The sequence below is a fragment of the Callorhinus ursinus genome, unplaced genomic scaffold, assembly GCF_003265705.2.
Source record: "Callorhinus ursinus isolate GAN/ISIS: 27379988/994484 unplaced genomic scaffold, GSC_fseal_2.0 scaffold25, whole genome shotgun sequence".
NCBI lineage: Eukaryota > Metazoa > Chordata > Mammalia > Carnivora > Otariidae > Callorhinus > Callorhinus ursinus.
The window spans coordinates 33,012,094-33,030,328 of NW_027397087.1; the positions used below are offsets into that span (position 1 = coordinate 33,012,094).

The 18,235-nt window shown below is 53.5% G+C and overlaps 1 protein-coding gene across 1 annotated transcript in view; it reads right to left on the minus strand.

Moving 5' to 3' along the window:
* ITGA11 (integrin subunit alpha 11) overlaps nt 1-18,235 on the minus strand; it is a 112,210-nt gene that overhangs the window by 73,801 nt on the left and 20,174 nt on the right. Inside the window, exon 2 of the mRNA XM_025884148.2 lies at nt 7,670-7,781. Coding sequence (XP_025739933.1) covers nt 7,670-7,781 — 112 coding nt within the window. The remainder of the gene's footprint in view (nt 1-7,669; nt 7,782-18,235) is intronic.

The window sequence follows — 18,235 nt, forward strand, 5'->3', positions numbered from 1 at the left end:
GGGGGCAGGGCGGGGTGCATGGAGAAGATGCTGAGGCGGCATATCCCTCTGGCTTCCCTGAACCACCCAAATTAAATTTATTTTCTTTCATGGAGGTTAGTAACCAGGAGACTTTCCTTTCAGCGTTTCCACTTACCCTCAAAGCATGCAATGGTTGGCTCCACGCCTCTCCGAGCTCAGCACTAAGGTTGTTCTGGGACCCTGAGGACCGGCCTCAGAGCCGTCTCCGGTTGACCCGCTGCGTGTGCGTGCGTGTGTGTGTGTGTGTGTGTGTGTGTGTGTGTGTGTGGCCTGGGGTTACCTGAGCCCTCGCTGACATACTCTTCAAGTCCCTGGACTTCCCTGTGTGGTTGTAGCATTTAAAGAAGGAGAAGGAGAAGAAAGAAAGGAAAAGCAGAAAGGAAGAGAGAACAAGGCAAGAAGAGAAACAGTATCTGGAGATGCGAGGGGCCAGGTAAGCGTTTGCCGGCTGCGTCTCACATGTGCGCCCGGCCCCAGCCCCGGGATTCCCGCTGCGGGCTCTCCCTGGCGGCTCGGAGCACTGCTCTGTCTCTGAGGGCCTGAAGGTGCCCCCGGCTCCGGCCTGGAAGGACGACGGGCTGGATTTCCACTCCTCCAGCCCGCCACGGCTCACGCTCTTCTGGGGCAGGTGCTGCCTGCCAGGGGGTGCTGGGTGCCCGGGCCCTGGGCCAACGAGCACAGTTTTTCTCTTTCTCGCTCTTCTTCTCTCTGGTGCATTGGGTGATTTCATGCTACCCTGGGCTTTGCTTCTGTAGTGATTTTTCCCTTAACCAGAATGAGTCATAGTACCGGATTTTATTTGTTCCAAGAGAAAATAGCAGAGGGCATTTCTGCACTGCGGTGTTGGGAGCCTGCTCCGGGGGCCTGAGCCAGGAGAAGAGCTCAGGCCACTCCTCAGTGCGATTTCTGCAGCAACAAAGGCTGAGGCTGCGCCAGGCCTGACAGCCCGCATTGCCACCAAGGAGGAGGGATGGGCTTGCAGAAGATCTGCCTGTTCTGCCCAAACGGCAGTCCCCGGGGCCCTTTTCCTTGAAACCTTTCCCCAGACACCATACCCTTTTGTGGAGGATAGGCCAGTGCAGGGAACTAACTCCAGCAAAATCTGCCTGCAGTAGACACTTCGCACACCATCTCCCAGTTCTCCCTCACGAGAACCCTTTTTGGGCTCGCATCACCGTGCCCATTTCACAGATGAAGAAACTGAGGTCCAGGAAGTGGCTGTAACGTGCTCTGTTCCCCTGGCTTGGAAAGTGGCTGAGCAGGGAAGGGAGCCCAGGTCTGTGTGGCTCTGAAGCTTAGATGTCTCCTTAGGAAAAAGCCCCCTCAGTGTGCCCTCATTTATGTGCCCAGGCAGGATACCTGTGCCAACTGTGAGACCTGCCATAACCCCGAGGGAAGGGGCTGGAAACCCGCCGGGGCCGGGAGAGGAGAGAATGGCAGGGCCAGAGGGCACCCCGGGCTTAGGCTTGACCCCAGCGTTGGTGGATTTATTCCAGTCCACTGGACTAGAATATTCTATGTGAGTGGGCCTCTTGTTACCCAGAAAGTCCATGCTATAAAAGAATCAGCACCTTACCCCAATTAGAACTTAGTTGGAATAGATATCACCTAGCAGGGAGCAGGGTGGGAAACCCAGAAAGTAGGAAGAGGAACTGGGCAAAGAGAAGAAAAAAGAAAATCGGAAGGTAAGAGAAGGCAAAGGGAGCACTGAGAGAGACAGGATGACCGTGAGGTGTGAGCAGGTCTTCTCAAGCCCCGTCCCCAGCTGACTCTGGGCTCCGCAGGTCCCCGTGTGCCCGCACATGGGAGCACCTACGCGGTTCAGGTCATTTTGTGTCTGCCTGTTGTCATCAGCTTAAGATTCCGGGAACAGAAACCTCTAGGTCTGTGGTTCTCAGAGTGTGGTCCCCAGACTGACAGCACCAGCTGCACCTGGGAACTTGCTGGATGAGTGAATTCTCAGGTCCAACCCCAGACCTAGTGACTCCAAAGCTCTGGACCTGGGGCCCAGCAATCCCAAGTAACGAGCCTTCCAGGGGACTCTGGTGCCCGCTGAGGTTGGAGAACCACTTGCTCTAGAGTAGTAACTGCAGACATTTCACAGACGTTGCAGTGAGTCTTTGAGAGCGCTCTTGACTTATTCTGTGTGCGTAGGTGCACATCATGAGTGTTTCCATCCATTACAAGGGCTCCGGTCCTGTAGGGGTTTGCCCAGCGCTGCAAGTTCCCCAGCTGCCCCCCCCCCCGCCCCGCTGCTTCCTGGAGGGGCACTCAGGGATAACCCCACCGCCCCTGTCTCACAATTCTCCCCCCCTCTGCCCTCTGGGACACTGCACCCCCTTCTGTCCCCACCTCTGACGGTGCTCTATCCCTCCTCCCCACTCACACCCACAGGCATCCTACGGTTCTTTCCCCAGGCCCCTCCTTCTCTCTGAACGCTCCTCTGTGAAGGTAGTGCTCCCAGCACACATCTGAGTCTTGGCTGTGATCTCCCGACCAAGCTGAAGGTCTCTGGCCCCTGCTGCTGGCTGGCCACCTGCACCTGATGACTGTCGGATACTTCAAGGCAATGAGACCGAAGCTTAGCTCCTGTTCCCCCAAAGTCGGTCTCCTGTTGCTGGATTTTGCTTTTCTGCCTTTTCGTTGTCTTCCCGGTCAGCAAGATCTGCCCCTCAGTCATCGTTCATCCTGTTTCATCTGCCTCCTTCTATTCTTGACCTAGCTCACTTGACTCCAGGCACACGCAGTGTTCCTTGAACATTTCAAGCATCTTCCTACCTCAGGGCCTTTGCACTTGTCATTCCCTCACCTGGAATACTCTTTTCTCAGGTGGCCATGATTGTCTCAGATTCTCCCTTTCCTTCATGTCTCTGGTGGCTGTCACCCTTAGCATTGAGGCCTTTCTTGGTGGCCTGCATACGGTGGCAGCACTCACCTCCCCCCGCCCCCCCGCACTTGTAAGCCCTCTTACCCTGCCTAATGCTTCTCCATTGCCCGGATCACCATTTGACAGACGATGGACAAACAAACAATCTGTCTTGCCCCGCTAGAAGAAGAGCTCCATCAGGGTTGGGACTTTGCAGTTTTGTTCACCACTGAATTCCCAGGACCTAACACCAGGTTCTCAAGGATGAATGAATGAAATACTGACACTCACAAAGCAGACCCCTTCCTCAAGCCTCCACTCAGACTTCCATAGCCTTCCCACCAGCCTCCTTACCTCCAGGCTCTCGTCTTTCAGTTCCCTCCTCCGCATAGTAGCCAAATTGAGCACCCTAAACATCACACCTCTGGTGAACCACTCTCCTGCTCTAAAACTTCCGCTGGCTCCCCCTTGCCTCCCAGATACAGTCCCCTTGCTCTGGTCTTCTCCTTGCCCTCCCAGCCTTTGGCTTCACTGCTCGGCTTTCTGCACCTTCTCCTCCAGCCTCATGGGATGGTGTCCTTTCTTTAAATGTGGCCTTTTCTTTTCACCTCTGTACAACTACTCATGCTGTTCCCTCCAGTTCTGTTCTTCTCACCCATGTGCATTCTGCCCATGGAAATCCTATCCATCTGGAAGCCCCCTCCTCCACTGCCTCTCCTGATTCCCTCTGCCTCCTGAATTCCCACCCTCCCTTGGTATTTATCATGGGGGACTGGGGTTCTATGAGCATACACCCTCCCTTCCTGGCTGGCCTCAGCCCGTTTATGTGAATCTGCTAGTGTTGGGTCCTGGGGACACCACTGCCTCGGTTCTCGTACGGCCAGCACTGGGGCCGATGGGGAGGGGCACCTCGGAGGAAGCCTGTAGGTTCCAGCTGGCCTCAGGGCTGGGGCTGCTTCTGCTCTGGGCCCCCTCAGGCCTAATGAGATCTGGGCTCCAGACCTGGCTCGGACCCTTACTAATTATGTCCTCTCTCTCTTGAGTCTCAGTTGCTCCACCTGTAAAATGGGGACAAGCCGACTTCTCTTACAAGTTGCCCATGTTGTTCTTGAACTTGCACCCCAGGGAACGTGCCATGCCCTCTAGTTTTTAAAGCCCACTGAGTTCCAAAGGGGTCCCTTCGCCAAGCCTGCTAGGGCTGTCTGGCTCCCGTCCCCCAATGCCCTCGAGGGGAGAGGGCCAAATGCCCTGCCTTGCCAAGAGCTGAGGCTTCTCTCTCCCGGGCTGAGAGCTTCAGTGACAAACTGGAAGCCTGTGGGGTCCGGCTCTGTTTTTCCTCAGCACCAGGAGACTTCCTGTTCCAGGGGACCGAAGGCTTGGAGAGGCCCTCCACAAACCCTACACTGAAGCTTCTGGAACATCAAATGGTCTTAAAAACCAACTGATTTAATGATTTCAATGTACATGTATTAGAGTCATATGGATTAAATTTCTCTGAAAATACACAAGGGCTTTAAAAATGGGCTGAGAAGGCTCGGCACAAGAGGAATTTGTTTTCTCTTTTCCATTTTGTGTGTCTGTGTGTGTTGTTATTGTTGCTTAAACCGAGGCATGTGAAAAACTGTTCAAGATATCTGAAGCACTGTGTCCAGTGAGCTTTGCCCAGTTTGAGTTTGGAGTTGGGGGCGCCATGGACAGGAAGCGAAGGGTTAAGAAAAAAAAGTGGCATCCCCACCAGGTCTGTCGCCTCATCCTCCAGCTGTTTCCATGAGGCTCGGGTGCCCTTGACGTTCAAGGAGGCCCACAGCCTGGTAAATGGGGGCCAGGCCTCGTCAGCACCTGTGGTGGAAGACAGCTGGGGGGCCTTTTCTGTGCCTGGGCTGGGACCTGGGTATTTGGGCAGAGGCTGGGGGGTGATGTTGTTCCCCATGGGCATGTTCCTCCCTCCAGCAGAGATGGTGGTCCTCAGGAACCCCCATCCCTCTGCTAGAGTCTCCTGGGGAGCTCTTTAAAACACAGATTCCCTGGCCTCACTGCAGGCCCAGGGGCTGCAGGCCAAGGTGCACCAGCTCTGCCGTGAGGGCCGGGAGCCAGGTCCACACCCAGGAAGCAGGAAGAGACTGGGTCAGAGGGAGACTCTCAGCCAAGCTGCCAGAGGCCCGATTTCAGGTTTGGCTGCTTGCTGGCTGCAAGCAACTCAATCCCGCATTTCCTGCTCTGCACATTCATATTGGGGGTATTCTTTGAGCTTGCCTAGCACCCTGAGATAGGTAAGTTCATATCCATTTTATACACGAGCAAATAAAGGTGCAGGGAGGCAGAGAGAGCGTCTCCCAAGCTCTCCCTCCAAACCTCCGTCTTTGGACTGCAAACCTCTGCTCGCACTTGTCTTCCCTTTGAGGTGCCTCCTGGCGGGGTGTTGAATCAACACGTCCCGCTGGGGCCGTCCCCATGGATCATTTCCAGCCAGCATCCCCCAAATCACACTGGCATCAACCTCTTTCCCTATGATCAGCATCCACAGAGGCTTATGTCTGAATACAACTCTTGGGATGCTGCCTACAGGACAGGAAAGATGGGGGGCAGAAAGGGAAGCAAGGAAGTAGGGTGAGCAGGGGTGTCCCTGCAGTGGGGACAGGGATTCCTGAAGGGTCCCATGTGCCCCTGATTGTTCTGCATGAGCTGCGGCTCCCTGGGGCTCCAAGGCCTCTCTCTCTGGCTCTCCCAGCCCAGCTGTAGCAGAAAACAAGCCAAGGTCAAGTGGCTCCCGTGCAATGCCCCTCCCCTCCCACGATGTACCCGGATCAGCAAACGGGACCGGGAGTTGATATCCTACCTTTCTGCTCATCTAGGCCCATCCTCCAAGACCCCACTCAAACACCCCTCTTCTGTGAAGCCCTCCCAGAGACCCCAGGCACAGGGATTTCTCCTTTCAAACTCTGGCTGAGTTTCTTCTATGAGCAAGATGTTGTGCTGGGGGATGAAGATGGTGTCCAGGAGGGGAGATATGCCAGGGGCCCAAGCGACTCCTGCACAAGGTAGGGAGTGATATTGCCACCAGAAGAGAGGGCTTGGGAAGGGTCAGGCCATTTTAGGCTAGGAGAAAGATCCGGAGAGCCTCATGGGGAAAGTGGCCTCACAAAGAGGAACATAATGAACACCAGCTTGTATTTTGTCTTGTAGTACACTTTAATTATTTCAAGGATATTAGTGTGGCGTCCTCAAATGGTCTGTGAGTTATTTGAGAGTGAAACCATGCCTTACTCATACTAATATTTTGCAGAGTCTAGTGCAGTTTATTAACAGAAGCTTAATAAACAAGTATTAGTCAAAACAAATTCAATCTTGCCAAAACCAGTTCTATTCCATCCTTAACCCTTCATACCATGTACAAAGTATGGATGCGGTGCCTCTTACATTTGGGCAGGTTGAGAGAGGTTTAAATCATTAATTTGGTCTGTCAAAGCACGTTCTTTCAAGCATCTACTAATTGCCAGGGAGTGTACCCCTTATTTTAGGAAAAAAGACAATGAAAGAGGCAATTCCTCTCCAGTTTGATAAACATTATAAATAAACGAAATACGGAACCCTAGGGGGCAACTCATCCAGTTATGGGAAGGGATGGTCAGAGAAGTGAAATTTCAGTTGGTAAAAGATTATGAAGGAGGACTTTCAGTTCTAGCCATAAACCAACTACGAAAGCTCCATAAAACACATGGAACAACCATTTTCAGGCACTGGACAGCAATCAACACAGAGCTCAGTACTTGAGAAAAGGGAAGCACAGCAGCTAAACCCACATTCAGCCTCGCTCTCTCCATGAAGGCATTTTCCTTATTTTGGCACAGGGGACTGGAATCCAGAGAGCGGCAGTCTTGCTGGGTGGAGGAAACAGTAATTGGAGTTGGGGCTGAAACTTAGATCTGGTAGGGGCAGGCAGAAGGGAGAGAGCCACAGAGAAAGAGCCCCCAAAACTCTGCTGAAGTTTTCCCCTAGGAACCTTGGCTGACTCCTAAGCTGTGTATGTATTAGTGGGAGACTCTAGAAAATCTATTAGAGAAGAGCTGCTGGGGGAAGAGATTTTAGAGGCTGTCCAGTGCTTGGGAGATGTTGGGGTACATGCTCATTCTGAATGGAGAAATTTTAATGAATAGTGTGGGCTTTCAGTTGAGAGCCCAGAAAATCCATGTCCTAGGGATAAAGACCACAGCCTAAGAGTAAGGACAAAACAAGATGATATCTGTCCTAATCAAGGCCCAAGCCAAGCCATGGTAAGATCTAGGTGGTTTCCTCAATATTTTAATTGTCTATCAGAACAAAATTTGTAATTCTTTAAAGGAAGGTAACATAATAGAGCCTCTACTGTGTACCATTCACAATGTTCAACATAGAATAAAATAAAAAATTACTGAACAGGCAAAAAGAATCGGGAAAAAGTGACTGAATCATGAGATGAAATAGTCACTAGAAGCAGACCCAGAGATGATCCAGGTATTGAAGTTAGCCAAGGACTTCAAATGAGAGAAAGACAGATAGTAACTATTGGTTCTGGGATGCCTGCTACCTGTGCTGTTTTTATCGCCATTTTTCAGATGAGAAGATCGAGGGCCTGCTATGGAATGCTTGAGGTTTCATAGTCAGGGGCAGACCCTATGCAGCCGGGACAGGAAGTCAAGTCATTGGACGTGGGGGTGTCTATATGTGAGGGCCACGTTGGGCAGCTGGTAGAGGGGCCGGGTATGGGGAGGCCCAGGGCTGGGTGGGGTGGCAGCTCTCACTTACCACTTCTTGCCACTGATGTCATGCTGCTGCACCGTGTAGCCGAAGAAGGCAGCCCTAGAGCCAGTGATGATTCGAGGCTTCCTGGTGTCCATGTTGAAGGTGTCTGTGAGCCCTGGAGTGGGGAGAAGAGGGTAGTCAGGGAGGCGGAGGTGTGGGCCCCAGTGGCTTGATGGGCCCCACTGGCAGGTCTTGGCTGTGAGAGGAGTATGTTCCCCTGTCCTCGGGGGGCTCCTATATGAAATGGTTAATGTAGTCCCCACTTGGAGGAGCCCATGGTCTGATGGGAGAAGGCCCAGCCCCTGCCCTGTGAGAGCCATAATCTGATAGGGGAGGCATAAAACCTATTCCTAGGCAGACCAGGTCTGACTGGGAAAACCAGGTCCCTCCTTCTGAGGATTCCTGGTCTCATGATAGGGGTGGGGACAAGACTGCTCCTTTCCTCCTCCACCACTCCTACCTCCAATTCTGCTTCTTCTAGTTTCTGCTCTCTTCTTCCATTGTGTTCTCTATTTGCCCTCCTTTCTCCTCCTCCTCTCCCTCCTGTTCTTTCCTCTCTTCCTTCCTCTCATTTCTGCCTGTTAAAGAGTTGAGGAACTGACTTCCCACCTGCCTCCCAAGCTTGGGGTCCCTAATGGCCACTCTTCCAACTCTGCTGGTTCACCACCGCCTTCTGGACCAATTTGTGAGGCTCTGCCTGCCTTCAGTTGGGGTCACTGCTTGGCTGGGACAGCTGATGCAAAGTAGAAGAACAGTCCTATAACCCTTTCACCCTGGCCTCTACGGTCTGCCCCGTTCCGTTAGGTCACATGTCAATGAACCGATTCCACCTGCTGGAGGGCCTTGGTGTTGAGCCTTTGGCATTCTTGTGCCAAATCACAACCGACAACAACTCACATCTGCATGGTAGCCTGGGTTTCTGGGTCTCCTCACATCTGTCATTATTTTCCTTCACAGAACCTTGGGAAAATAAACAAGCATCATCTATGTTTGGCAGATGGGGTTTCAGCCCCAGAGAGATTAAGAGGCTTGTCCAGGGATGCACAGCAAATCAGTGGTAGCATCAAGAACTAGGACCTCAGATGCCTGCTCTTTGACTCCTTCCCTCCATGAGGCATTTTCAGGGCAGGTCTGGCCTCCTTACCCATCATCACTAACAGGAACCGCAAACTTGGGACCCATGGAATTTCAGGGGTGGGATCCTACCCTCAGACCAAACATTCAGATTAGTGAAATATAATCAGTAGAATAGAATAGAATAGAATAGAATAGAATAGAATAGAATAGAATAGAATAGACAGAATATCATTGTCACCCCTTTCATGTGCAGGGGACTTAATGCATTTCAAAAAACATCTACATATATGTTACCATTTGACCTCCATGACAACCTTGTGATGTGGGTAGCAAAGGGTGGCCTACTAGACAGGGACTCTGAATGTGAGGCTTCTACCTTGAGTGTCCCACTGTCTTTCCCGTGGAGACTGAACCCCTGGGTTGAGTGTTTGATGGTGATGCCCAGGAGCACCTGCTTGAACAACACCTATTGTATGGGGACAAGTAGTTTCTTCGACACTTTCTTTTTTGCTCTAAAAATGGATACAGTTTCATTATTAGAGTCATTGAATTAGAGTCCCAGAGAGAAAACTGGAACACCTTAGAGTAGGGATATTAGATGTATCTAATGTCAACTGCTTATCAGTGCTGCCTAGAGCACTGAGTGAAGAAAGATTCTGAGGTCAAGTCTGTGTTCAGTGGGCAAGACTACGGTGATCCATGAGCAGTGCCTGCTAAGGATCATGGCGGCAAGTTGCTATGTAGCTGCCTATCCTGTCTTCATGATTCCTAATCTGCCACATGAATTTAGTGTCATGGCCCGGAGTGGGGGTGGGAGAAGAGGAGTACTTAACCCTTTAGTGCTTTCTTTATAAGGCACAGACCATGAACAGACTTCTCAGCCTGGTTAGCAGCAGGCAGCCTCAGGGAAGAGGACCCTGGTCTCGTGAGCACAGGGGGATGAAGGAGCTCCGGTTCTTGGCCAGTAAGGGAATGTCATGGAGGAGAGAGGGACACTAGTGGCCCCTGTGCAGAGCTGGGAGGTGGGTACTGAGGGGTCAAAGAAGTGGAATTGCAGATGAAGAACTCCAAATCGTACCCATAAATGAACACACGCACACACCCATACACACACCCATACAAGCACCCATGCACGCACCCATGCACGCACCCATGCACGCACCCATACAAGCACCCATGCACACACCCATGCACGCACCCATGCACGCACATATACCTGCGCGCACACACACATGCAGCACATACAAGTCCGCGCGAGTGCACGTGCGCACACACACACATTTATATGCACAGGCCACACACGTTCCCTGATTGTGGGCAACACTTTATCTGTCTCCCTGGCGCCCCCTGGAGACACCCCATGGCTGTCCCTGGTCCTCCTCTTTCTGGATCTGACCTAGCAGCAGCAGGTGGCCCGGCATAAGAGGAAGGCACATTCTGGCTCTCAGGACCCACCCACCATTTCCAGGCCTGGAGGGCGAGGGCCAGGGGAAATAGGGCCAAAAATTGTGTCTTTGAGGTCTTCCCCCTACCGGTGCTTCTTGTGTGAACATGGCCTGAGGGATCCTGCTGAGACCTGTGAGGTCCTGTCACTCCTCAGCCCCATCCCCTCCACCTGATTCCCATCCCACTCAGTCAGAGCCAGACTCCTCACCCGCAAGGCCCTGCGTGACCTCCCCCCGCCGCCGCCCCGCACTGTTCCCTCTGCCCCTCATTTCCTGTCCTTCCCTTCCATCTTTCCGCTCCAGCCATGCTTTCCCTTGTCCTTCCTGCTCAGTGTCTTTGCCCTGGCTGTTCCCTCTGCCTGGAAGGCTCCTCTCCCAGTTACCTGCATGGGTCACCCCTTATGTCACTGGCGTTCCTGTTTCAGTGCCATTTTGTCCACCACCAGGCCACCCCGTCACTCTCTTTCCCCCTTCCTCATTTCTCCTGACAGCACCAGTGACATATATTTGCTTCTAGTCACGTGGCTGATAGTCAATAATATTCTTATGTTCTCTTTAGTGGCATGAGACACTGTTGTGCCCTCACTGCTCAGACTTAGGGCCTGAATAGAGACCTAGCCCTTGGTGCATAGTCATAGGGATCGACCGATTGGATGGTTGGGGACCAGGAGCCACACGGGGCTGGGACGCCCTCTCCCCTCCACAAGGAAAAGGAGAAAGAAAAGTCTATTTACTGAGCACTGAGATGTTCCAGGCACGATCCTAGGTAGCTACCCATCAATTTTACATTCATTAGTTAAATCTCACACCAATCCTGTGAGACAGGTACCATACCGCTGGGAGGTTAAATAATTTGCCCTAATCACTCAGCCGGGAGGAGATGAGAGCAAGTCTGGGATCAAAGAGCTCAGGACCCTGGGGTGATGTGTTACCCCTGGGGGACCAGCCTTTCATAAGAAGGACCCACTAGGGCGGAGGGAATAGTCTTTTTTTTTTTTAAATTAACATATAATGTAGTATTTGTTTCAGGGGCACAGGTCTGTGATCCATCAGTCTTACACAATTCACAGCGCTCACCATAGCACATACCCTCCCCAGTGTCCATCACCCAGTCACCCCATCCCTCCCACCCGCCTCCGCTCCAGCAACCGGAGGGAATATGCTTTTCAGAGAAGGGGGTCCTCCCTGACCTCTGCCCTCAGGTGCCACGTGCTCTGCCTTTGGGGTCTGCTGGGAGAAGCGCAAGGAGAGAAGGCATTCTTCCTGTGCTCCTCGCCTCACTTGGGAGTCTGTCTAGCACCGGTCCAGTCTCTCCCCCCACCCGCACCCTCAACCTCCAGGGCACAGGATGGGTGAAGCTGGCCGCAGGGAAGAAGACAAAAGCCCTCAGGGCCAGGGCTTGCCGCTCCTCTGCCTTGGGTATTGATGACAGAGGGGGGAGACCCACAAAGCTTGGGCTGCCGTCCGGTGGACTGAGGCCAAAGTTACATCAGCTGCTGCTCCCTTTTTCAAAAGCGTATCTGTCTTTTTAAAAAGCACCCGTCCGTCCCAAGGAGGGATGGCAGCCACAGCCCTGGGCTCGAGCACCCCTCCAGGCTAAGGTGAAGGCCACTGCCCAGCTACCAGGTGGGGCAGTCCCAGTCCCAGATGCTGAGGCACCCTGGCCAACACAACGTCCACAGCTACTGCCAGCCAACAGCTCCATGGGGAACGTTCACTCTAGCCTAGGGGGCGGCTGCTGTGTGCCCACACTGTGTGGGTCCATTTTCACTGCTCGCCGCCCCCCCGGCCCAGCCCTGTCCCAAATCCTCCACGCAGTCCCAAGGCCTCTGCAGACTCATCTTGTGTGAGTTTTCCTCTGGCTCCCTGAGGGGTAGCCCCTTTCTGCGCCCCAGATACCCCTTGCTTCCTCCTACCCTGGGGCCTTTGCACCTGCTGCTTCCTCTGCCTGAGTCTCTCTGACGAATTTCTCATCACCAGCAAATCTCAGCACAAATGTCACATCTCCCCCGCACCCCCAGAAGCCTCCCTGACCCCCGATGATGCCAGGTCTTGCCTAAGGATCTCATCACCTCTTGTACTCGCTAACAGGTGATGGGTGACTTCTTTTCTTATCATAGTAATTAGACACAGCCGGTGTGAGCGTTTGACTGCTCCTGTCTTCCCATCAGGATGGTGGCCCCGTGAAGGCCAGATGGGGTCCGTTCACTCACTGCTGGACCCAGCGCCCAGCCCAGGGGCTAGCCCCGAGCACCACTGAGGGGTGAGCCAGACGAGAAGAGAGTAGGGAGCCCACCAGCTAGGGAGAGGCACGTGGAGAGTAAGTGCAAGGCTATGACCACAGGGCCATGGTTGTTAGGGAAGGCAGGGACTGCTGTGGGCTGGGGGTGGGAGTCAGGAAGCTTCTGGAGCTGTGATTTCAGCCTGGAAAGGTGATGCATAAACCTTGGTAAGGTGGTAGGCAGGAGTTCCTAGTGCAAAAGGAAGGAGAAGAGGAGAGCTTGCCCTCGTGGAGGTGTCAGAATTGCCCGGCTTCTCCTGCCCTCCTGCCGGGCTCCCTGAGGAGAGAGCATGGCTTCTGAGTTCAGGGAGGGCTTGTCAGAAGCCCGGCTCCAGCTTTCATTCACTAATGGGTGACCCGGGGTCAGTTAATTTGTTCTTTCTGGTTCTCAGTTGACTCATCTATAAAATGGGAACAATAATCCCCACCTCGAAGGGTGGTTGACCAGACCAAATGCATCAACTAGCGGCAGATAGGTAACGTAGTGGCAGTGCCTGCTACGTGGAAAGCACTCAGTACATCTTGGTTGAAGTGAATTGAGTCAAGCTTCCCTGTTCTCTGAGCTGCCTCACTGCCTTTGCCCATGCTGTGCATCTGCCCTAGAAGGCCTTTCTTTCCTTCTCGAACATCAAGGCCCAGGTCTGATAACACCTCTGCTACATCATGGTCCTTCCTCTGGGATGCTCTTAGCACCTTTCACACTCTTCCTGGGGTCAGAGCAGCTTCTCCCTCTGCCTTCCTCTCTTACCTGGGTCTACGCTACTCAGAGCCACAACCAGGAGCAGCTTCTTATCTTTACCCGGTGCCTGGAGGATGCAGGGACACTTGCCTGCTGTATTTCTCACCTTCTGAGAGTCTGTGCTCAGAACCAGTACCTGCTGGCTTCTTCCTGCCTTAGTTTACCTCCCAGCCCTCTGACTTAGGTACTAACAGCCCCCTGCCACCTAGATTATGATATCATGCATAGCATTCATTGGGTGCCAAACACTGTTCTAAATTAATTTCATCCTCCCAATACCCTTTTGAAGTAAGTACATTATATTCTCATTTTACAGGTGAAGAAGCTGAGGCACTGGCTGGGAACCAGCTGGGGTCACGCGGCTAGGAATGGCACGGATGCACTCCCGCCCCATGCCGCCTGCCTCCATCAAACCGCCTCCCCCTGTCAGCCCCGCCCCCCGCCCCCGCACTTGAATTCCTCCCCGGCCCTCGTGCTCTCCCCCAGGCTCGATCTCCTCCCACCCCCTGCTTCTTAAACACTCACCAGTCCCAGGTCCCACGCCCTAAATCCTGCCCGCTAGAGAGCTGATCAGTGAACCCCTGATCATAACAGATAGAATACAAGGGACCAGCTATGCCAGAAGGATGCAACCAGAGTCCCAAGGACCTTGAAAGCACCAGATTGGTGGTGATGGCAAGAAGCCCCTTGGGGGAATATGAGAGTGAATGCCTCTGAGCAGCCCTCCTTGTGCCTGGACCCCGGCCGCCAGCCCTGGCTCACTCCCTGGGCCCTGCTCAGGGCTGCAGACGCACCTGTGTAAGCAAACCCTTTCGTTTTCCTTGGATGATATGAGCCGGGATGGGGGCTTTGAGGGAGGCAGAAATGTGACCCGAACTCTCTCGGATTGTCTCCCTCTTCTCAGTTTTACTTGGGCCCCAAGAATCTTCATGTCTAAAAGCCAATCACACAGATAGGGGGCAAGGGGAGGGAAAGACCCCGAAACTAGCTTGAGCAAAAAGAAATGGTAAAGTGGACCCCTTGCTGCTGGGGAAGACAAAATAACACATTTCCCAAGTGAGACAGAAATGAGATTTCAATGCCTGGCTGTTTTGCACCATCTGCATGGCTGTCCCTTCTGCCTGGCCTGGGCAAATCACAAAAGGTTGGTGATTCTTGCTCTGCGCCACCAACCACCTTTCCCTGCCACCCCGAGGCCATTGTTTCAAAGAACAGGCATCTAAGAAGTCAATGCCAGGTTTGGGGGCGTGGCTGGCAAGGCCCCAGGGCTCTCCCTAGTCTAGGCTCCCTGTGATAGGCTCGAGTGGGATAAAGAGAAGGAATGGGAGGAGGGAGCACGGGCTCCCCTCATCAGAAAAGCTTCTAGCCTGTTGAGAGAAGATGGCCTGTACTAGTGAGAAGGTGGTCCCAGCCCAGGGTGCCCTCCGGCTCTGGGGAGAAGCAAGGACCCTGCCCCTGGGGGTCCTGCTGCCCTCCTAGGAAACCTAGCAACTACACACATTCCTTCAGTAAAACCCCCAGGAGGGTGGGGATCTGGGCTCTGCCCTTGGGAGCCCTGGCAGGTGGAGGAAGTGTGCAGTCCTAGCCTGCGGGTAGCTGCTCCAACAACAGGGCAATCACCCTGGCCCACAAGCTTCTCTTGGGCAGCAGCTCCGGTACCTCCACTCGTGGAGGTGTTGAGTGAATATTGGTTAAGTGTGGGGTTAAACCTATACACTGAGCAGAATGGATTTCCTACATCGTCTCCCAGTGCCAAGACTGAGCAATAGGAGGACAAGCACTAGGTTCCATTTCTCTCTTCACTCTTAACATAGGGTTTGGGACCCAGTAGGTGCTCAGTAAAATGTGTGGAACTGAAGCAGAATATTTAGCTCTGCCTAACAACAATACATAACAAACACTGTTAAGCATTCCCACTTGACTTGGGGCTGGGCCACAGAAGGCAGAAATAAAAGTGAGCCAGTTCCCAGCCGAGGTCTTACGACGCTTTGTTTCTGTTTGTTCACTTGCACCTCTGCCATCGATGTGAGAAGTATTTCACTCAGGCTAGGGCACTGATGCCAGGAAAAGGATGAAGGATATTTGGAGCTGAGCTGCCCTAGCCAAACCCAGCTGAGATCGGCCATCCATCCCCAGGATGCCCGAGCAAGCCCAGGGAGACCAGTAGAGCTACTCGGTTGAGCTTAGTTTAGGTCAGCTGGTGCCAGACATATGATCTACATAATTATTGGGCGTCACTCAGATTTTGGGCGGTTATTTGTTATGTGGCATTACTGTAGCGATTGGTAACTGATTTGGTCTAGCTGCTAAAGGATGGATAGTTGGGGGGGGGGAAGGAACGGTTTCATCTAGTGATTGACAAAGACACAGGAGAGGGAGGCTGGGGATCTGTGGGGACTCATGGTCTCTGGACCCCATGAGCAGTCCGTTCATTCCCTTCGCAAGGGCTCACGGGGAAGGCCAGAGTGAGGCGGGGCTAGACGGGGTCCCAGCCTATCAGGGAGCAGTGTGGCCCAGCCAGCAGGTCATGACCTGAGCCATGCACCCAGCCTTAGAGCCGTGCTGCCGTGCCTCTCGTCAGGACACGGAATGGCAGACACAGGGGCAGCAGACATACAGACAGACCCTGAGCATCCATTCTGGGCTCCAGGGAGGATCTGTGCAACCACAAACCCTCCACAGCACAAGGGCCCTCCTATACCTCATTTCCTTTCCTCCCAATTGCCAGGTTTCATGAACCACTACCTTCCCCTCCCAGATAATTGAACACTGGGTCAAAGGAGTAGCAAAGTTGTTATCAGGGAAGGGGAACGTATTCAGATTTTATTTTTCCGAGCAAGCAGGCATCTTAGAGGTCAAGTCTCTAAGTCTAGCAGTCTCCAAACTTTATTTTTCTGCCGTGAATCCCAGCTTCTCTGAACACAATCTACACATGAAATGCAGACGCAAGAGGTGGAGGTTGGGGTTAGGGGTGGAGGACAAGGAGTACCTCTTCATCCCCAGTGAGTTTCCTAAGACAATTCCTTGGAACGCTGGGGTGTCCTGGAACATAGTTTGAGAACCACTTGATCAGGTTTAAGACCCCCATTGTCATAAGTGAAAGAGCTAAGGCTAGGAGACAGGTGGGGATTTGTGCAAGGTCACCAGCTTTTCTCCATGCCCATCTTTATTCACTGCCAGGCCTTCTGCATGAGCTTTCTCTTCAGTCAGTCCTTCAATTCAATAAGAGTCTATTTGGGTCTGTGAGGTTTAAGTCTCTATGCTCAGTAGCAGGGACACGAAGTCGATAAGACAAGACTTGAGGTCTTCAGAGCCAACAGTCATGTGGGCATGCCAATGGACATGTGTGCTGGTCCGCAGAGCCCAAAGCGAGGCTGAGAGAAAGTTGGACCAGGGTAGTGTGATCTGGGTTCTCATCTCAGCATCGTCACTCACTTGGCCGTGTGTCCATGGACAGTCCCTACGCCTCTGTGGGCCTCAGTTTCCCCATCTATAAAACGAGAGGGTTCTGCTCCCTGCCATCTAAGGCCCCATCCCCGCGCACGTCAGTAAGTTTCTCTTGGGCAAACACATAGCCAGCTTCCAGCTGTCGGCACGCGAGCATCTGTCTTGAGTCTTTGCAAACAATTTAGAATTGGAGGCCCGGCAGTGTGGAGGAATGCAAACTCATCTTAACGTTGGCCGGAGCCAAACACATGTAGGAAGGGAACTCTCCAGGCAAAAATGATCATATTTTGCATTCCCGAGCCAGAGGGAAGAACGGACGAGAACTGCCGTGGTGCACTCTGCGGTGTGCGGGCCCAGCTCCCTCTCCTTGCCTGAACCCCGAGGATCAGGCCCCAGGGCCTCTCTTCCCTGGCTACGGCTGCTGGGCCCACCCAGCTGTCAGAGGGGTGGCGTTGGTGGGGGGCCAGGCCATGGGGTCACCTTTCCAGGAAAGCCCAGCCCTGCGCTGTCGCTGGACTGTGCTGCTGAAACCCCAGGGAGGAGATCGGAGGCATGTAGCAGGGGGCACCCCGACTCCCTTCAGAATTCTCTTACTTGAGAATTGTGGATGCCGGGCTTCGGGCACTAACTCCCTGAGCACACGGCTACGTGGCCTTGGAACGACTGAGGTTTCTCTCTCCCTGGGATCTTCTAGGAATGGGAGCAATGAGCCCTTCACTGGGGAGAACTGGCTGGAGGACCACTGCCTAGGTCAAAGGCCAGAGGCGGGGCTCCTGACCACTCAGAAATACGGTGCCCACCTCCTGAGAGCTAGGACTGCTGTGGGAAGTAGAACGAGGCTGGGTGTCAGGAGCCCTGGGTTCTCCCCTGGCTTCTGCCACTGACTGGCTGAACCTTGAACAGGGCACTTCTCTCTGGGCCTCAGTCTCCCCGTATCAAAAATGAGGACGCTATCCCGGGTGGTCTAAAAACCCTGACAGTCAGGATGTTCTGAGTCTGTGTGACCCTTCGCCTCTGGACTGACTTCCAAATCCATCTCCCACTGGAGGGGAGAGTAGGCAGATGAACACTGGGCACTCCAAGAGGGCAAGTCCCTGCCAGATTGGCTTTTGGATCTGGGGCCATTCCCCCCTCCCCTCCAGCACCTCCGTCCCCTTCAGCTTCAAGCCACTTCTGAAAGTGAGCTGGAACCCCCTCCCGCCTGCCCTCCGCGGCTCGGCACTCAGCGGGCCAGCCCACTGCTAGAATGGGGGCTGTGATTGGGGGGGAGGGGGCGCAGGTCTGGGGATTCCAGGCCAGTTCTGACCACCAGGCCCTGACGGCCCTCTGGCGCTTGTGAGCAAACCTGCCCCAACAGGGGTCTTTCCTCTTGCAAAAGACCACCCTGCTCTCCACCTTCTCTAATCAACTCCTCGGCGTCTTGCTTCTTTACAGAATGACTGCCCTTCTGGAGGGACTTCATGTCTCTCTGCTAACTAGTCATTATCCCACTGCCTTTTTCTCGTGAAGAAGCACTATGGAGTCTACCCTCCTTCCTATCCCTCCAACCATGAGTGTCGCCAGCCGAGCACCGTCCTTCC